The following is a 21746-nucleotide window of genomic DNA, read 5'->3' as shown; positions in this document are numbered from 1 at the left end:
ACCTGGTGTTAGGGGAATGAAAGAAATACTCTACCCACTGTTTTGAGCCAAAAACACTCAGGAATTTTTTTTTTTTTTATATCCAGACAGTATGTTTAAAAAAATATTTTAATAAGCTTTTTCAGAATTGCAGATGGAGCGGGGATAAGAGGAGGGAATCACTAACAGTGCAAAATTATTATTGTGGAGAAATGTATAAAACTAATTTGCAGCGTGTGTGTGTGTCGGGGGGGAGGAGGGTTGTTTGGTTTTTTTTTTTTTTCAATATCACATTTTTTAAACCTTTAGAAAGCCCAGCAACGATTCACGGTGCTGAACCCACCACGACAGTGCCCGAGCGGCACACGCAAGCTGGGCTCTTTTCCACACAGTTTGGAACCACGTTCTGGGCTCCAAAGTGCACTGAAGGCTTTGTAAATGAAATCACAGTTACTCTCTTTCTAGCATTTTTAAATAGCTTTAGTAGTGCAATGACTTACCAAGTTATAGTGGCTGCATTTTGAAGAACATGAACAAAGTATTGTATAAAACACCAGCATAAACAAAATGTAAATTATAATTAAATAGTCTTAAAGTCTAGCTGAGCATTACATATTTCTTGATTATGGAATGTCAGGTCTCTTCTACGTATCACCAAAATAAAAGGTAAGATTTAAAAAAAAAACAAAAAAAACCAAACAACAAACCAAAGCAACATTCCTGAAAATATACACAGTGCTGTATTTCACACACAAGCCTGAGACAGGTAACTTTCCTATAAATTTTTGGAAGTATTTCCAACTTGCAAACAAAAGAAAATGCATAAAAATAAAGTTAAAAACAGGACTCTAGTTGCAAAGACTCTTAGAAGTACTGTGCTACCCTCAGTCTGAAACCGTCTCAAGACCATCTCTGATGTAAGGCTGTGATACGTCGGGTTTCTGTTAATAAGCCAGACTGCAGAATTAACAGCAACCTCTTACTAAAGCAATCACTTAATTAATCGATTAATACGTTAACAAACCTTCTGTTGTGCCTCTCCACGTAAACTGCTGTCTAAATCTAGGCAGATCGCAACCCCTGCACGTCAGCGGAACCAGTCAGAACGGATCGTTCACACCATTTCTGGGAAGAGCAGGTTAACACGCTCCAGTAACTCACGGTGGTGACGGAGCCGGGCCGGATCCGGAGGATTTGGCTCATTAATGACCATAAAGTCCAAGTAAACGTAGTTGAAGAAGAAAACAAAACAAACAAAACCCTTAGCAGTTGGGTTTTTTTTTTTTTTTTTTTTAGGTTGATATATAGGACCGTACATTGAAAACTGGAATCATAAATACGACTCATAAACCTGAAGTAAAAATAACCAATTAAAAATTAACAGCACACCTGTAAGCCACAGGAAGAAGAGACATGATTATAAATTATACAAATGAACAATTTTTCCTATTTTTAATATAGTAGATGTGTAGCTGTGGCTTAAAAATAAAAACCCCTAACAAACACCAGTATTACAAATCTTTCTGCCTCACGGATGTAAACCCTACTTCAGCAACTTTCAAATTATGCTAGTGGGACGGTGAGCGTCACCCCTCACATGCACTTAGAAAGAATTCTCGTTTCTCTCACTTTAATCTTAAAATAGGTACCCAGACCTACTCTCCCTTTCTGCACACGTGAATCGCTATATGCTGGATCTATATATGATCTGCTCCCACTGAAATACCCACCCGTACGAGGTCCACCAGTTTCAGAAATTCCAGATCAGGCACGAGGTTTCCGGCTGCGCGTCCATCTCTAACCTGCACAGCCAGGATCACTCGACTCCTTTCCTCCCCTTCCTGTGCTCGGTGAAATGGAGGAGATGAGGGGTAAGACTGAAAATAAATCAACGGCTCGTCTAACACCTGATCTTGGCGAACAAGGTTTAAGAACAAACTCAGTTTAAGTAAAAACTTGCGCGTCTGGCTGACGTGAAATTTATCTGAGCTCGAAATAAACTGAGAAAATGGATGATGAAAGCAAGAAAATTTGTGCAACACAAGCATCGTGCCTAACAAATTTTTAGCATCATTATTTGCCGTAAAACAGAAGTAAGAAAAAACGTTCTTTCAAAATCAAAGGACTTCTAACCATTCTTGACGTTAATTGTTTACTGTTGTCTGAGGAAAAAAATAACATGTTGGTGACTAAGAAGCATTTTTTAAATCAATTGGTTTGGTTTGGGAGTTTTTCGTTGGTTTTTTTTTTTAGAAAAGACTTCAGCAAAATAAAATGAAGCTGACATTAGACTCAGGATATCAATTCTCTCATAAAAGTTTACCAACTGTACAAGTTAAGAAAATTATACAAGCTTTTGTTTTAAGAAAGGACAGCTCAATCAAGACATAAGTACTGTAAAAATCTTTCAAAGGCTACAAAGAAATCTGGAAAAATACAGAATGTATTTCTTTAGCCCAGATAAAGAATATGGAAAGACATCATTGATGTCAACAATTTTACATATACAAACCTGACCTGGTTTATTTATTTACCTTTTAAAACTTCTATATATAAAAATAGTTGTGCTCATAACTTTCAGGATTCATAAGGGTTCCTTAACGCCGGGCCGACACTTTCCTCTCGCTAGCGTGAGTGGAAGTCTCCGTGCCTACTCTGATGCGCGCCTTGGCATTCTGCATTTCATTTTAACTTCCTGCAAGGTTTGAACCAGCCCCCTGCTTCAAATAGGATGCTTTGTTCACTCGGACAACGCCTAAATAGTGTATTACGCACAGAAGTGTCTTTAATGGGTTAGGCTGGGAGTATTTGTGCAGAAACTCACTGATTTCTTTCTCAAAATATTTGCAAGAGCCTTAGAGTTCCCAGAGCTAAGGTTGCCAGCTCTGAGAAACGGAATATTCTCCTACTGCTTTTCAGCACTGAAAAAAACCCCTAAATAATCAGATCTTAAGAGCCAACTAGAAGTTATTAGAAAAAAAAAAAAATCTCAGCAGATTGTTTTACGGAACTGGAGTTTGTAAGGTAACCCATCAACCCTGAAAATTTTAGACACCCAAAATTTACTCCGAGGAATGAAATCAGCTCCTAGTATTCAGTCATCCAAAGTTTCTAGTTCCTCAAGCCTCCCATGTGAGTTTGCTTCTTGGAAGTACTCTGAAGAACCTGGACTCTCTTTTCCGTTGCTGTTAATTCTTCTTCTTTTTAGAGGCCTTTCATTTTTGTCTTCAAAATCATTGTCGTTTCTTGAAGCCGAATGAGCGAGTTTTGGGTCAATGGAAAGGCTTTCCGTTTCATACCCATTTGTATCCAGATCCGCGTGAGGCGTTTTCTTGCCACTGGCAGGTCCATTTACATGCAATCCTTCCATTTTTGCTTCTTCTTTATTTGGTGCCTCGCCTGGCCCATTAGCAGAAACCCCTGCGTTACAGAGACACACCGTAAGAAAGAGAGCGGCAGCGTAAGCAGTACCGCAGCAATCTGCGACAAGTCAGTAAGCAGAAGGCTAATTAGTCCCACCGAACTAAAAAGCCAGTATCGTTCTCCTTCTCCTCACTGTGTGATGAACGAGCCATTTATTTGCACACAATTGACAGACTTATCACGACGGAGTTTACGGAAGCCCTTACAAGCAACAACAGTCAAAAAAATGTCCTGGATTCCCCTAACTGCAGGTGGCCTGTCCTCACCTGGGCAGTTTCCGTAGCTTCCACTGGATTCTCACAATCTGATTCAGCCCCCAAGCTCCTCACTCCTCTTGCTACTGCTTTCACCTCAGCTCCTTCGGAACGGCTGTCCCTTGCTTTTGAGGTTTTCTTCCTTCCTGAGCGATCGTGTGGCCCTGGCGCTCTCCCGTTCCAAACTGCCCTTCGATGCCCCATGTCTGGTAAGAACAGCTAACGGTGTTCCTGAGACAAGCACCGGAGAAGCACTAGTGTGCTACGCAACAGCCCAGTTCCCTTCTCAGCTGTTTTAAATATCCTGCACGGGGCTCCTCACAAAGTGAGCATCACACTTCTACACTAGCGCGGGGAAGACAAGAACAGACCGATTACATTTAAAAGGAAGATTCTAGTGGAGACTCATCTTCAGTATGTGGCCACTGGCTAAATGCAAACACGTAGCTTTTTTTAAAAAGCATTTTTCACATAAAGCTGCTAACGCCATGGAAAATATTTAAAACTAAAATAGACTTGTGCTTCTCATTCGGGCTGCCACCTGCGATGGCTTGGCAACTGTTTAGGAGGGACAGGGCACGCACTTACCGTTCTGATTACTGCTGCTGGTTGTGCTGTCTTCCCTTTCGGACTGGCTGGTGCTGCTGTTGGAAGTCGTAGGAGGAGGGGACGGAGCTCTACTGGACGCAGCGCTTTCACTTTCATCCAGGAGACGGTCCATGTAATCTCTAGAGATCAGAAACAGCAACAGCACACTCAGCATTGCCCTTGCTGTGTAAAGCAGCGCTGTTATTTGTACAAAAACTCTCACTGCACACGCTGCAAGTGTGAGCAATTCACATTTCACATCTTTTGAAACGCACAGATTTATCTTTCAAAGTTAACAGCTTTAAGATCTCCTGTGTTAACTGACCCACGTATGGTTTGTCCACAGCAAATATATATTTGTTGATCAACCACTGCAGCCAGCTCCTATAAATTCAGCCTCCGCTTACACGAAGTCCCGTAAGACGATGCAGAAACAGAAACTTCAATAGGCTGGGATGCTGTGAACCGTGTTTTCAAGGTGATGCTCTCAGGCAGGTTCCTACTAAGCTACTGCAATTTGCTGTGGCAGCGATAACATACCATTAAAGAAACTAAGTTTTGTGCACGTACAACCTCAAAAGGGGTAAAGTTAAAGGTAAATTAAAAACTTCAGAGTTAAAGACATTTCCATATCTGAAATCTATTCCAGTCGTACCATTTAGGTCACTAGTAGTAAATCTCTTATGAAAGATTTAAACAAGCAAAGCTGGCTGGTAAAGCGCTTGTACGTATGGCATTAGTCTGGATTAACTCCAGAAACAGCATATCCTCACGCATAATTATTCTGGAACTGACACTGCACCCTAAATTCCCACACCTATCTGCAAAATCACTCAAGAATAGACAAGTACAATCCTTAATGACACTTCTTCTGGTCACCATATGCAGTCAACTGCAAAAGAATCAGTGCATGCTTTAAGTGTTTAACAATGAAAAGTGTCTAATTTGGGCAAAAATGGAAAAAAAAAACCCAGATGGAAGAAGAGGGAGAGACAGACGGTCCCTGACCAGTGGTTAAAAATACCACTCTGGGTGCTTCTCTGAAACAGTCTCCTCTGCAAAGCCACAGAGGACAACTCCTAATGGCATCCTGCAAGTTCACCTCAGTGGTCCAACACACAGTGCTAAGATGTTTAAAGAAACAATAATATTAAAAAGAAGGATCAACAGAGAAACCAGGAACAAATGAGAACTAAAAATACTCGTAAAAAGACTCGGAAAAAGTCAGTGGGAAGAGTGGGATGCTAAAATCATAGCATTGGAATGAAGGACAGAACAGTTATGTTGGCTCCCTTGCTCACTTTTGAGGGAGGAGAATATAGTTATGCACAGGCATTTCCCTCTTTGCCCAGCAGAGGTGTGACCAGGGAAAGGAGCTGTGTACACCCCAAAAAGCCCTAGGACAGGGTGCTGTGTTGGCCAGAACTCTTCTGTGTATTTTAGAAATTACAATTACATGCACTAGTAAGCTTTTCTAACACCTTGGCTGTTTTCTTGCTGCAACTTGGGACTACGGAATCCCTCAGCTGTCAGACCATTTTAGGTTAAAGCAGTATAAAATAAAGATTCAGACCCAACATGTAAAAGCACACAAAAATAATGCACATCTTACGTTACGCCAGGATGAAGATTGTATTTCTTCTTTCCAAATCGTGTCTGCTGCGCAAAGAAATCATAACGCTCTGATTTCTTCCACATGTAATAAAATGCTACACACTCACCAACTGATCTTGTTCGTACCTAGGAAATACGTGCCATGCAGATTTTGATTAAATTTAAAGACATTTTTGGCAAAAAGCTACCATTTAAATCAAGAGGTGTGAAATTCAAAGTCAAGGCTTCTTTATACAACATAGGGAATAGTGGAACCTATTGACTCAAAATTTCAGAGGCCCAGAAATTCAAGTGTAAAGTTTGATAGCGTTTCTAGGAATATTTAATACTGAGATATCACGAGGTGCTGCAAGCAACAGCTTCAGCAGAAATATTCAGGTTTGTTTCTCCAGTCTGTAGACTGGAGAAAGACTCCAGGGATGCAGACTTTCCCGTACGCACAGCAGGATTTCTGCACTTTTCTGACCTTTGGGTTCACAGCCACAGTTACAGAGGACACGGACTCCGAGAAACCAATTTGGGCTTATATGTGGTAAAAATCAGAAGAAGTAAATATAATAATTTGTGAAGAAAAATTGAAGATAAGAATTTATTTACAATTAATTAAAAAAAAAGGTGATAACTACACCTGAAATCCGTGCTTACCTTATTTGCCTGAATCACATGAAAATCCTTGCCATACACCTTCAGCCCTTGTTCAAAGTTCCTACATTCTTCTTCTGTCCAAACAGATAATTCTTCTACAGCAAGGAAATGCAATAAAAAAAATACTTAACAAAAAAGCATATGGCCAATAAAAGAAAACTTAAGTGACAGAAAACATATGTGGTATTCAAGTTTCTTACACCATCTGCTGACTAAGTGAGAACCACCTCCAGAAATTTCACTGACTAGTTCAAAAATGAAAATTGTCCCTTCTAGTGAGGAGGAGGGAAATTTGGCTGCCTTGAGTAGTTAGTTGGTCAGGACTGTTATAAACGGTCCGTAAGTCCAGCCCTGCCACCTGGGGAAAATAAGCAGGCAGCAGAAAGAGGAAGAAGGGCTTGGAAACCTGCTCTCACCACCCTGCCCCTCTGGAGAAGTCCCAGGTTTGACAGCAGAACCAACAGATCAACGTGCAAGGAAAATAACTTGTGCCTCCTCTTAGTTTCTCGTTGCTTTGAGTACAAAGATCGATACCAAAACGGGAAATGCTTAAGGCTCCAAAAGCATCTTTAAGACCAGGGTCTTTTTAGTGTTATACTTTTTGAAATAAAAGGTTTAGATGCTCATTCTCCTTTATTTAAAATTGTGAATTATTTAATTTTCTATTTCATGTTTGTTCCGTTGATTTTGATAACTGAAAAGATCTAGAAGAACAAAGAACAAAACGCCCAAGAAATGTACAATTCAGCTGCTAAGAAGTCATTGTAAATTTTAACTTGTTATTAAAGTCACAGATACAAATATGAAGTTCTATTGACAGGCAGTTAATTTCCAGGCCCTCTTTGAGCATGTACATGTTTATCCTACATCCGCTAACTTCGTTCTCTCAGAGAACAGCAAGAGACTCACTGAAGGTGCATTTAAATGAGCACTGATATCTACGGCTTACATGCGTGCAAGCTCAGTCTAGACAGCAAAACCCAACACCTGTGTAACAAATAAAACGAGAGTTCAACGATAGAAACTTAACTTGCAGTGTACGCTCACCTCTCGCTGCCTTGACGTTAAACCTCAGCCTTCGTAATGATTCTTCCGTATCAAAATTGCACTTAACTAGTTCATACAATGCCTGGAAAGATGAAAAGACACACATTTAACGTTCTAGATACCACTCCATTTACGTTGTGCCACAGAAGCATACGTAGTAAATCACTGACACCTATTAAGAAATGATTAAAAATAAACTCTTTGAATGAATGTAATATAATTTAAGACAGCACAAAGACATATCTCCTCTGCTTAAATTTCCAAATCTCTGATTCCATAACCAACTATATATCCAGGTAAAATATTTTAACATTTTCATCCACTGCATACATTTATAAAATTGATGGGGTTTTTTGTATGTGTGCATTCATATAGCTTTAAAAAAAAATAATCCGTAACTGAAGGAACAAAACTCATCTACACACAATTATTTATATATAAAATAATACACTGATGTATAAAGCAACGCTATGCCTAAGTTAACAGTTTATTATCTGTTGAGAGGTAAAAAAACCATCACGTTTCTATTTCCACAAGGAACAATAAAGCTGTTTCAAACGCAATTCTAAATCTTGGGAGTAAAATAAAATAAAGGGATAATTCATTCTGTAACGTTAAACTACAAATCCTAATTATTCTCATATACCTGCTCATTGTCTTTAATATGTGATCCTTCAGGAATTGCATCCAGGCCTTTCTCATCACCCGTACGCCTTGATGCTTCATTTAGGAACTCGACCACTTTGTCTTCTGGTAAGAAGTCAGGATTCCACAGCAGCTGGTCATCATTTTCATACACTGAATTAACCACAGGAAAAAGAAAAACAAGCTAAAACAACACAGAAGTTCGTTCTCTCTTACAAAGCTAGTGATTAGGAAACCTTGGAAGATCATCAGAGCACCAAGATGAATCCAGAACACATATCCTTTGAATTATCTCCCATTTTTATTTTGAAGAACCTAAAGGATTAAAATACTAGTACAGCAAAACAAAGTAAAATTCAGGTTATTGCTAACATGAAAGTAGACTATAAATAAAAACCCCAAACTGGTAAGGAAAACTATTAAGTGTTTTGTAAAGAAAGACAGCTCCATTTCACAAATGACATACTCTCTGGAAACAGCTCCCAACAATTTTCTGGGAGCTTTTCTGTCCAAAGGCTAGTCCTAAATCTGATGTTTGGTTGCTCATTTAAGAAAAAGATTCTAGGTATCCTGGGATATTGTTTCTTCTTTCCAGCAGAAGCACCAATTCTTTTCAGGAGCTAATTGACAAATGGTGCTAAGCCACTCTTAACGACGCAAGCTGATTACACCACAACGTTTGTGAACGACAGCGGTCCTTAAGTCTCAAACCAGCTTCGGCACCTTTCAGTTCTCAGAGCTATCCCTCCATTTTCAAGTCCAAGCCTTCTGAAAACATTTATTTTACTTCTGTACATTTTTCATAACCTGAAATAGCTTAGCAGCAGCTAATTTGGTCTCCAGGCATACTTCTGGGAGAGCCAGTCCACTGTAATTAGCTTAGCGTGGATTACAGGGTCGTTCTTTCCTCACAACGGCATGTCAGAACAGACTCTGACAAGCAACGCGGTTATTCTTACGAGTTCCAGCATTTCTGTGCTCCTGCTTACCGGACTGGGTACGAAAGGACTAGCCGCCTTAGTGTCTGGGAATCTGACAATCAGAATTTCCCCTTCATTAAAGAACAACAAGGATGATGGGCTGTGTACATGAAAGTACTAAATACATAGTCTCAGACATTTATTTTTCACTTTTTTAAGCCTCATCAATACGCCAGTCGGGCGTCCCATCAAAGGTTACATCTAAAACACAGCAGAAGGGAAAGAAGTGGCATAAAACTATATAAAACTAGAATAGCCCTACCACAATTAGTGAAAATTTAACTTCCCCTCAACTGGTTTTGCCCATGATGTAGGCTCTCTGTTCTGCAGACTATGAAATACTGTTTTATATAGGTTACTGCAATGCGCAAAGCAGCAATATCTGTTTTATTATTGGAGGCCAGAAGCCATTTAGAGCTGAGTAAATATCAGGAAAAGCAGGTGAGTGACCAGTAAAGCACAATTTACTGCACCTCAGGCAAATACACAGTTCAAGCTCTATTTTCCGACAGAAGCAGGAAAGCGTGTGAAGAGCAACTCCTTCACAGCTAAAAAGCAGATGTTCGCTAATTTGCCGTTCTCTGTTTTTAACGGAAGCTCCCAACGTGCCATGTTGTTTCTCTTCAAGGTCACTGGCTACCAAGTCCACAGCTGCCAGAATGCGCCAGCCTCAGCGTGAGCCTGCTCTAAGGCGATTGCAGGACTGGCGCTGGTTTTAGACGGTTTCTAGTGAGATCAGGCTACAGCGCAGCTGCTGCGACCTGGAGCTCGGAGCTAGACTGCCTGCCTCTACTCAAGCAGATACTTGCACTCCAGGAAGGCAGTTTTGTGCTGGTTAGTTTAAAAACTAACTTATATAAAAGTACAAAAGCCACAGTCTCAAACTGACCTGCAGTGTAAACAAATTCTTAGTAACGGGCTGAATGAGCAAGAAAATTTGCTTATTTTAAGCTCACAGCTGGGTTTAAACTGAGTCTACCTTTCCTGACTTGATTATATTTACAGCATTCAGCCAAAGCCTCTGGTTGTGAGGGAGGAAAAAGTTCTTGGAAAAAACCTCACAAGTAGAACAAGAAGTTCTTTAATACTCTTTGAAGAGTTATAAAAGGTGAAAATCAAAGCTGCTGGTACCATTTTGCCTCTTTTAACGTGTTAATCCGATTCCAGCGACACCATTTCCTTATTACCTATTTTGTTTTACATAAACTAAATACACCAGGTGAAGAGGTTAACATCAGCTATATGGAACATGTGTACGTTACCAAAGGAGAATACAAGAGTTCAATAGGCAACAGGCCACCAGTATAATCTTTCTTTTCCCCTTCCCAAGGCTCCAGCTCTGATGGCGAAGTACAGGATGAACTACAGTTTGAGATGATGGCTCTGGTTTTGACTTGAAGGAGCTCTTTTATTTTACAAGACACACGACGTCAGTTAAATCTTTTATTTCTCCCCACTAGAAAATAATCTCAAACAAAGCGATAATGGTAATCGTGCTACGTCTCACCTTTTTCATTCTCTTTGTATTTGCATACGCCAGCTGGAATTTCAGCTTGAAACATAGAGCCCACCATGATTTCCTGTTTTGAAATAACAGAAACAAGAAGTTAAGCAACCACAGCTGTGATGGTTTTTGTTAGCAAACAAGAGAACGACCACATCTTTTTTTTACCCCTTAAAACTTCCATTGTTCAAAATCTAAAAATACAGTTAACAGACACTACATGGAAATGGATTTTTGACTGTTAGAGCTCTTCAACACGTCTTACTATCAAAAGTCTTATATTTATGGGGAAAAACTGGAGAGGATTTGGGTGATCTATAGAGCTCAGAGTTACTAGGTAACACAGCAACTCATTATTCATGAAATACAGCACTTAGTAATTACCTTTTTCCAGTCTTCTGAGGGAATATAATCTTCATCTTCTTCCGATTCCTCTTCTATCTCACTATCTACAAGAAATTGTTCAAACGTTTACGCGGGGAACACGAGCCCAGCCTCTCACCCCACCAGCCTCCAGCAGCCCTGCTCACCCTTGCTGCCACCTTACCTAACACCACACAAGTGCAAACGGCACTTTTAGTGACAACATTAAATGCTTCAGTATTGGCAACTTAAAAAAAGTTACACCCAATGTTCACATTTAGAATGGATTAAGGTACACAACAGGCTCTGAAAAGTCAAGGCACAAATTAGTACGCCCATCAATTTTACTACTACCTCATTAAAATGTCCCTTCCGTCACCCAGCTCTGAAGCAGCTGAGACGATCCACATCCAAATTTACTACAGTTACTTTCTGAAAGTATTTTTGTGTGGCTGTTCAGCATCCACATGTGGGTCTCAACACCATTTTCAGGGAGCTGCTAGCTTTTACAGCAGCTGTCACTGAACTTAAGGCAGACTACAGTGCAAGGCGCGAGAAATCTGCAAGCGTGCTTTTCTCAGTCTTACCGGGATTTAGTAGGCTTGGAGGTACTGCTCAGGAATGCACAGCAGCGTTTAAAATAGATTATTTCGGATAATGACTGACAAAAATGTTAAGCTCTTTATGATACAGGCTAGTTGCCTTTCAGGATGTACTGAGAGCAATGGCAATATCTGCTTTATGTACAGCACGTGATAATATCACCACTAAAAGTATTTGTACATCAAATTATACTCTATACACACCCGAACATTGTAAAAAAAACCCCAAACCTAATGCAATACACTTGCGTTAAGCTCATGCTAATGCTACGTTTAAAAGACAGAGCTCATTTAAGATATTTGCATTTCTCTGCAGAGCTATATGCTGAGGTTCCCTGGTATTTTTGGATCAAAATAAACTACAGGTTAGAAAATAGCATTTCTACATTGTCATGGCTAGTAACTATCAAGTATAAGGTATCGTAAGGAACCTTTGCTTTAACTTTTGTTTGTTAAAACACAGAACAGCAGGAATTCAAACAGCTGCGACAGTCACTTCCATCAAAGAAAGGTAAAATATCTGCGGCGCAAACGGCCCTGCCGATAGCTCAGCACTAAAAGGTTCGGGTCCCACTAAGACTGCCACAGAAAGAGCTGCCTAAAGAGACAGCTACGTAACACTAGCTCTACAGTTTCAAATGGATGCAAAACCAATTTTAAACAAAACAAGAGAGAAAATAACCAGTCTGCAATGCTGGCTACAGTATCAAATGTGGAATTCTTGAAGGAATTTTTCTCCATCATTATCTCCCCCTTCATTATTTCAGGTTTAACAATCTACTGGCGTTTTTCAGATTTCACTGCTTTTGTTTTCTGAATTAGCCATCCCGAAGAGATCTGGGGTTCTATTTCTAGTAAATGTCAGTTTTTACTCTTTCCTGCAGATGGACTCTCGCCTTTTTTGAACGAATACATAACCCGGTGTCACCGGCCTTGTCACGATAATCACACGCTGTGCAGCAATCTCCTAGTTGGGACATTTCCTCTTTGCAAATATTTTTACCTATGTCCTTAGCGTGAACTGGCAGCTGGAACTATGCTGGTAAGGGAATACAACACTAAACAGTCATTTACCACGCCTAGACTCCATGTACAAGAAAATTTTTCCACTGCCCTTATAAAGAATCCTTTATCTGCAGAGAAGATTTAACATTCAGCTCAAACCAGCACTTTTTTTCTTGCCTATTATTTTGAGCATACGGATAATCAAGCGCAGTGTGATGAAAGAGAACACACACGTTTCTAGGTATCAACGTGCCTATTTCAGAAACGGAACACTACGTGAACTAGAGCTGCTCTTAACCAAAGGTCAATCACACTGAGATTACTGTGCTTAGTACTAAACTGTACATACTTGTATCGAAATATTTACATCGACGCGGGCGAATTATCTCCTGTGGATCTTGAGAAGCGACAGATGGTGCTGGGTCGTCGTTAGATGACTGTGTCTCATCTTCCTGGCCTGACGAATCTTTTATGGTCTCCTCCTTAAATATAAAAAAGCAAACAGGAGATCAGCTATTCCTTGTATGTGACAAACACTATTTTGTCAATATTTTTTTCCAAAACTGTCAACATATCAAACCCAAATACCTTTTATCTGACTTGAAGTGATTGTATTCATTGTGGCCTGTCCAGAGTGAGCCACAACAAACACATAAACACATCACACTGTTTATTGACCAGGCTTGTAAGCAGATCAATTTAACACTCAGACTCTAACACACAAATCAGAAATACGAACCACAACTAAATATCAGGCCCAGTTTTTTTTTTTTAAATCTGTCAAGCAAATCCGTGTGGTTTTCAATTCATTTTATTTAACTTTAAATTTTATTTTACCGTCTTTAAAACCTTTCCTGATGAATTTTCAATAAAAAGGGAAGGAATTATTTACTGGCTATACTTTCCTCCATCAAGTGGAAATGATACCTTCCATAAAAATTCACATAAAAAAAAATTCAGTAGTGGGGTTCAACCCCACAGGAACAGGATATAAGTAGACTCGAATATGTACATCGAGTCATTGAAAGATAAAAAATTAGAACATATTTATTTATTAGAAGACAAACCACAACAACTATTGGAATTATTACAACTAGAGGAAAATTAAAATGATAAAGGTTAAAAAAATATATTAGTGTTTTCCATTTCAGTGCATGTTGTCAATACCTTTTTATGAGTATGTCGTAAGCACTCACACTCACTGGTTCTCACACGGCAGCATCGGGCACAGCACGCGTTTATGTGTACCTTTACCAGCAACCAGAGTATTATCACATGTGCGGCTTAAAGCAGATTAAAAATAGAAAATAGCTAAGTGCAGCACAGCTAAATAAGCTGTAGAAAGATGAGCACTTGCAGAGAAAGCTTGAATGATTTATAAAATTATTCCACCCCCACAGATGTATTTTACTGCCTCTCCAAGAGCATGCACGCGTTTCAGAGCTCTCGTTCTCGCACCCCGAGGCAAATAACCGTAGCAAGTTAGCTAGCTCTTTGTTCCAGCCCTATCAAAACCGGGGTAGCAGAGGCAAACACATACTCCCAGTTCAACCACAGCGCCCAGTCTGGAAGCCTTGGTGCTGAAGGGGAAAGGAAGGCTCTTGCTTATGCAGCACGCTGCAAAGTGTCAGTGCCCCACGGAGGGACAACGATGACTCCTCCTGCTGCTAGCAGCAGCGACAGACACTGCGGTTTTGTCCATTTAAGAGAGAAGACAGGCACTATCATAAATCCACTCATAACAGAACTGGAGAACTAGAGAGGAGGTCGCGAGAACAGAGAAGATGGAAGTCGTGCCAGGAAGTAACGAGGAAGCAAAGAGACAAGAAGCAAGCAAGACTTCAGGAACGCCACTGTACATAACAAAAGAAAACAATTTTGTGTCTTATTTCAATTTTGTATGTTATGCAAGCTTCTCCCCCTCTGCAGCTTCTTGCACCTTTGTGGATGTAATACACATCTTCTTTTTGAACTACGCAACCCAAAGAGCAATCTTTTACAGCATCTGTCAAGGGAGTCTGTAAATCCCAAGAACTTCATTTTCTGAATCAGATAGATCATCCCTCATCTCTGCGTTGCATTCCAGAGATTCTAAAATGGGTAAGATATCAAAGAACAAAAGCATCCTTTTTAAAGCCAGATTAGGTAATGCGACTTCCATGAATGGCTAAGCTTTTTTGTTACTGACAATACAAAAGGTTTCACATTTTAATGGCATTCAGGATGCAACTCTGAATGCCACCAGTAATGGGGAAGTTACAGCTGTGCCCACGGCAGGACAGGATTGTTACAAATACGTACGACATGCACAAGTAGAAAAGGTTCTTCTAAAATCAGAAAAATTATTTTAGGAGCACAGAGAACAGGATTTTCAAGACACTAAGTTCAAAACTACACATTTTGCAAATATATTTGAAGCATTAGATTCAGTTAACAATTTAGGTATAACCAGGGCTGCCAGGCTGAAAAAACAGAATTTAAAATGCTAAAGCTAGAAAATTTGCAGCCGTTCCCAATACTCCGAGACACATTTAATTCAATTCCACACATCACTGTTCGGTTTCAGTAGATCAGCTTTTCATTCTGAAACAAGCAATCAGCCATATCTACAAAGGTGCCTTCGGGCATTTAAAACTTCAGTTTTGAAGTCAGACTACTTCTGAAGGACAATCACAACCCCTTCTGACATGATGCTATATGTACAGACGTACCCTAATTTGCCACAGCAACAGCTTGGAATGATACATATGAAATTAAGAGCAAGGAAGAGAAATACAGGCAGGTAATTAAGAATAAACATTAGAGTTCAGCACACATATTATTAATTACTTCTGCCGTGATCTGGCATCTTGAGTGGTTGTCTAGTACAGAAGGGCTGTATGAAAATCGGTTCCACATTAGTGTAAACACTTACTTTGTTTTCACCGCTACAGCCGCTGTTGTCATCATTATCAACGTCGTCATCATCTTCTCCCTCCTCCTCTTCCTCTTCATCATCTTCATCATCATCATCTTCTTGGAGAGGAATGGTACCATCATAGCCGTAACGGCTCAGTAGCTCCTGGATTGGCATATCGCTTTCCTGATAAACATCCAAACAAAGTTTGAGGCTTTAACAAAAATATTTCACATCTCACATCTGCTGTATAGCTTGAAGGTGTGCACTTCAAACGTAACACAGCAAAACCACACACACGACGATCACGTATACTAAGAATGACAACTCCAAAATGAATGGACAGGCAAAATTTGAAGTTTTGGCTCCTAAGAAAAATGCGTGGGTTTTTATGCAAGGGAACTTTATATTTCCCAATCTTTTAGAAATATGTAGCAGACCTCACGTACCAAAAATTGCTGGAAGGGGCCACAAAGCTCATTAAAAACACACCAAAGGGCAGTACGCCCCACCCTCCCTTAGTATTTGTCTACTTCTATTTTACCAAAACACAAGCCCTGCAGCCCAGCACAAGCCCTGTAACATCTGGTTACATCTGACCCCTTCAGTACCCCGAGCGAACACACTCCTTACTGGAATATATATGGTTGGTATTCCCTTCACTGCCCAAAAACTACCTAAAAACTGTAGTATTTTGTACATATTTATGGACAAAACCGATAAACTGTGTGTCAGCGGCAACAGCTTCATGCAGACAGCTAAGATATTGAGAGTTTTTGCAGGCAGGAACTTGTCCCAGTGCGAGGCAGTGATTTCTGCAGTGTCTCCAAGAACTCAGCAGAAGAAGGACCAGAACTTGCAGAACAAAGAACAAAGCACCTCTCCATCTCTCTGTGCCACTCTCCTTTCTGGGCGAAACAAAAATGAGGCGTTGGATGGGGGTGAGGGACCACTTGATTACTTTTAATACCTCAGTATCCAGCCTTTGGGGCAGTCCACGGCATTCCTAATGAGATTTTTCGGAGCAGAAAATTGCAGAGAGCATTTTAAAATTCTCTCTCTCAGAGGATCAAATCCTTTCTTTATTATTTAGAGGTGTCTGCTTGCTCTAAATATTTTTTCTTAGTATGTAAAGTACATTTTGGTTGATAATCAGATTTTGTAGTTATCAGTTGACCTTAGACTTCCTCCAGTGAACTCCTATCCTGAAGGCTTTCACTCATCAACACATCTCTGGTTTCTGGAAACACACTAACAATACCAATCAGAAAAGGCAAGTTTAGTGAGTTCTGCTGTGTAAAAATAAGGGTAACATGGGGGTTACCAGTACTCCTTGTCTGTGTATTTTACCTTACTTCAAAGAACTAAGCCATTCTACCACTTACTGGTCTACGCGTTGGTCAAGCGACAGACACAGTAAACACAAACCACGTGGACCTAAACATCCTCACCTTCCCCCTTGACCTCTTGGTCCCTATCGTATCATTTTATGGAAAGAACTCTTAGAAGTGGAGAATTCATATTTTTCTGACACAGACAACACGACAGGACTGAGAGCTTAATTAAAACCTGCCAGTAGAGCTGTTCATAATGATCCAAACAGATGTTCTCCAGTACATTTTGGAAAGTAACGTACTTTCGTTAAGCACCCCTCCCCACGATCCCATTTGTAGCTACAGACTGGGAATTACAAAGAACTTTTACTACAGTTCGTAGGTATGTGTGAACAATGTGTTACCTAGGAAAGCGGCACTGCATTGACAACGTTTTTCTTAGGTAGAGCCTCTCAACTTCAAAAAGGCCATTACAATCCAAAAGGCCTCAAGGGCCAGCAACTCTTCAAGATAAAATACAAATAATGATTTCTGTATTGTTTCAGGATATTGCAAAAAGAGGAAAGGTTAAAAAAGTAACAAATCTTATCAAAGACACAGAACTTTCTCACACAGAAGATGTTTAACAACAAGAAATTAATTATAACGTGCGTCTGGAGTAGAGGTCAGGGGGAATGAGAGAGAGAACTGTATCATAGGCAGCGGAGAGAAGGTAAATACACATTTATTTATACATATATCTAAAAATAAGACTGTACACTCTCCTAATTTAAGAGCTCAGGAGCAACCACCGAAATGAACACAGAATAAGTCACAAAAAACAAACGCGTTTCTCACGAACTGCGCAACATTGCCACATGCCTCCTGGACACTAAGCTTACAGAGGTCAAAAATAAAATGGACAAATCCACAGGAGGAGGAAAAGTAAGACTGACAGGCATTACAGACAAAGAGACAACATCTTTTTTGTATGTGCCTGAACTGCACCCTGCTAGACGCTGGAAAAATATTTAGGAGAAACACTGCATACTTCCTTGTATAGCTCTCTCATTTAGAGACAAGAGGATGCTGGTGCACAACCCTAATTAAGCCCAAGAGCCCTCTCTGAAAAGGGGGACCCCAAAAGGAGAAACCAAGTGATGACATGGACCAACAAATGGAAAAAGGAAGGGAGTCAAAAGCTTGAAAACCCATCGGTAACGCAGGGAGGCACCACACCTTCCTGAGCGCTGTCTCTCAGGCTGCTGGAGAGGCAATACTGGTTAGCCCGGACTCTGGTCGGATCTGGGACAGATGCTGCTACGTAGGGAAATGGTATTACTGAACACATGTCTGGATCTGATCAAGGATAGCCTGCTGCACCACCTCGCAGAAAGCTTTCCTGCCCGAGAAAAACTCTCACCTTTCAAGAAATATCACTGAGATTTCAGATACGTTACTGCCATTTAGACAAAAATGCATACACGTACGTGCACGGACAAATGCAGGATGCTACTCAACTGCAAGTACTAATGCAGTACAGATCGACCAGAGTTTCAGCCCATGAGTAGAAAAGATCCTCTCCCCCAGAGGAAGGTGTAATTTTTATGACAGTCAGGAGTTAAATCATTAAGGTCCAAAAATTCTTTTGCAAAACCTGACTGCCACCTCGTCTCTGGAGGAGCTGAACTAGTAAATCAGGCACACTCACAGCCTGGGGGAAATCTGGAATAATACGTGTAAATATTCGGGGAAACAAAAGGACAGGACAGCACTTGTCTTGACAACAGTTTTGAGATTTAGATTGCCTATCATCCATGACTTTAATAAAAGTAAGCCTGGATGTGCAGCCTGCTATCCCACAACTGGAAGTAGCCACAGGTCTCTAGCAAGACCCTGCTAGCATGGAAGCAGCTGAAACTCTGTAAGAGCCCGACCGCAGGACTCTCTGCCAGTCTGTAAAGCATCCTGCAGGGAAGAGCAGCACACGGAGCAACGTGAATCCCAGTTACACCACTGCTCGCCGTCCCGATCACAACGGGGCTGACACGTGAAGAAATTATAAACTTGCAGCCTGACAACCAAGCTATGAGGGAATAAACTGACGGCTGAAATACAGTTATAAATGAAGCACTGTAATGTGGTGATAGAATTACACAACCAGATGTTGACTCTTCACAAAACACGAGGGGAAAAAAACATATTCTCAACTCAAAAACCACATGACATACACTTGGAGCTCCATTTCTCATTTAATCTAGATGAAACATATTTGGATTCACAAACTATCTATTTATCTTTATGTTTACCATTTAACGTCAAATCTGAAATTATCAGAAAGAAATCATCATTTACACCCGAAACGTAAATTAATGCACTAAATTAATTTAAAGTGGCATAGGCATAATCCCTTCTACTAAATAGGGTTTGTACATCAAATATGCATCTGAGAATCATTCATGATCTGTTTGGAAGCCTTTTCAGCCAATGAGGTCACAGATAGTACCTAAATTACTTTGCATTTATAAAGAACTTAGTTTATAATTTAAGAATATTATTCCTGCTTGAGAAGTCATTTAAGACAATACGTAAGTGGCAGCACAACCTCAAAATGCCAAATAAATCTTATATGCAATTATTTCAGAAGAGAGACATTTTAAGATTTCTTTATCACCGTTATCGATGGTTGTGAGTTCTGACCCCAGCCCCACTCTTTGCTTTGAGCCAAGCATTTCACCCGCATCTCCGGTTCCTCTCTCTTCAAAATGAAGGTAAGTACTCTACTAAAGTATTATACAAATGTTTGTATTAAAATGTAAAATAAATGCAAAATTATGAGATTTTTTAAAAAATAAAAATCTATATGCACTAATCATGTGCAAGTGCTTTAGAGAACAGTAACACTGGAACACACAAGTTTAGTCCGAGCGTACTTTAACTTATATTAGCTCTAAAATGCAAACCCTGCACCAGCACATATATGCAAAAAGGAACTAAACAAGCACAGCGTTATACATTATTAAGCATTTATGTACCAGTTTCCTTTTCCCACCTTTTGAGAACTGCAAATTTAGCTCAGTCCCTTTCCCCCATCTATATTATTTACCTGTTAGTGTTTTAGGGGTGTTTTTTAAAAAAATTCCAGATATAAGGGAAAAAAGCTGCACATGTTTGCGTGAGACTGCGGGCTGCGGTTATGTTTTATGACTACTTAAGGCCACCTACCCTGTTAAGATCCTCTATTTCAGAACTGAAGTTTGTTTCTCCTTCCATCATTTCCTCCTCTTCTAATGTCCGTTCATCATCAAAGTCATGCACCAGCATATCAGCTGATGGATCAAATTCATGGTCATCAGATGTTGCTGAACCTCCTGATAGAAAACATTTTAAAGATGTTTTTAGTTAGATCATGGCCTCGCAGAGTTTTATTTTTTGTTTTGGTGACATTTTAATGCTCAAATTATACTGAGAAATTAAAATATCTTCAAAATCCCTCAACCATTTCTCTTGGGGAAAGCCATTCTCGTTATTCAGAGGACAGTGAAAAGTTGTCCTTTGGGTGGTAAGAGACCACGGAAAAAAGAACTGGTAGATGCTGTTTAACCAGCCAGTTCTCAAAGTACTACATATTGGGTCCCTAGTTAAACGTCTGTAAAATGTTCAGTTTTTGAAGACTTAATTCCTAAATAATCATAAACCTGTCTGAATCAAGAGTCCTACTGGGAGCAGAAATACTCATAAACTCAGGGCAGCAGGTTCCTTATCCTTTACAAAGACACTCTAATGACGTTCCCAAAATTTAAACTTAAGGTAAGCTTCACAGTTATGCAGATTTTATTTATGACGCAGAATCCTTAGTTATTTTTCCCCGTGCAGTTTTTTCCCAGCTCTTTGTCAAGAAGTCTGGTTATATTTTATGGCAATGAAAAATAAATGAATGGATGAATGGTTTGGCAGATGTGGCATTTTGGTGTAATTCAGCAATACTTGATTTCTAATTCTAACTCTGCTACCATTTTTCCCCTTGTCTCTGTGGACAATTTCAATTTCATTTTCCAAAGCCTGAGGAGTATACCCACGCTAAGGGGAGGAGAGGGAGGGGTTAAGCTTAACTACACTTTGTAGTTTTGAGTGTTAAAGCAATTGATTGTTTCTCTGAAAGAAATAAGAGCTCAAGAGACAACAGCGGTCCAGTCAAAGTCACTAGTGGAAAGCTTTTCCACTAGTAGGATGCCAAAAACCTTGGAAATAAATAACAGTAAGTACAGTGGTATAAAAGTGAACAAAAAAAAAAGCCCAGAAATTCAAAACATACACTTAGGCTGACTACTCAATAGCCAGTAACTCTGGGATACTGGAATATCAGAAAATAACCAGCTTTAATAACAGAAGTAATGAAACCCCTCATTTTTAGTAATTCATTGAGGTAAAAAAATACTGGTTTTCTTTGGTTTTGTTCCTGATGCCATTATGCAGTAAAACATAGAGTGCTTTAACGGCTGACTCTGTATTTAACTCTAACACCAGCGGATAGCCACGGCTGGAGGGACGGTATGGGTATTGCCGGGTGAAGCAGTCTCTCCCCCAGCCTCACTGTGCTCCTCAGCAGACGTCAGCATTCCCAAACACGTGTTCGTGCAGCTTTTGCAAAGAGAAGAATCCTATTTCCCCAGCGTATTTCACCATTTAGAAACCTGTGCTGGCACAGACTGGAAGAAAGCAGTGACTGCTTAAACCAGCACTGCCACCAACCTACTCATCAGATCGTATCCTTAAGTTACTAACTGGAAGAGGCAAGCAAAAATAATTTCTCAAGGGTGCCCTCTTCCCTTATAAGTTTAGGAAATATTAAAAATATTTACCTGGGCTTGAAGATTCAACAGAAGGC

At 40.0% G+C, this 21746-nt stretch overlaps 1 protein-coding gene across 4 annotated transcripts in view; it reads right to left on the bottom strand.

Annotated features, from left to right (window-relative positions):
- Positions 1–1241: 1241 nt before the first annotated feature.
- MIER1 (MIER1 transcriptional regulator) overlaps positions 1242–21746 on the bottom strand; it is a 37005-nt gene continuing 16500 nt past the window's right edge. For 2 of the 4 annotated variants that reach the window (XM_086752920.1, XM_086752919.1), the window contains exons 2-13: positions 21721–21745; positions 20084–20229; positions 15564–15731; positions 12999–13131; positions 11064–11128; positions 10683–10755; positions 8197–8348; positions 7551–7632; positions 6504–6598; positions 5857–5984; positions 4245–4384; positions 1242–3399 (exon numbers count right to left, since the gene is read on the bottom strand). In XM_086752920.1, coding sequence (XP_086609046.1) covers positions 3074–3399; positions 4245–4384; positions 5857–5984; positions 6504–6598; positions 7551–7632; positions 8197–8348; positions 10683–10755; positions 11064–11128; positions 12999–13131; positions 15564–15731; positions 20084–20182 — 1461 coding nt within the window. In that variant the 5' untranslated portion in view covers positions 20183–20229; positions 21721–21745 and the 3' untranslated portion in view covers positions 1242–3073. The remainder of the gene's footprint in view (positions 3400–4244; positions 4385–5856; positions 5985–6503; positions 6599–7550; positions 7633–8196; positions 8349–10682; positions 10756–11063; positions 11129–12998; positions 13132–15563; positions 15732–20083; positions 20230–21720; position 21746) is intronic. The other 2 variants (XM_086752922.1, XM_086752923.1) reach the window with 2 other exon arrangements.

This window comes from Chlamydotis macqueenii, chromosome 8 (genome assembly GCF_036417535.1).
Source record: "Chlamydotis macqueenii isolate bChlMac1 chromosome 8, bChlMac1.mat, whole genome shotgun sequence".
NCBI classification, from domain to species: Eukaryota; Metazoa; Chordata; class Aves; order Otidiformes; family Otididae; genus Chlamydotis; species Chlamydotis macqueenii.
Note: the sequence above shows the minus strand (reverse complement) of the source record. Positions and strands in the feature narration are given on the sequence as shown.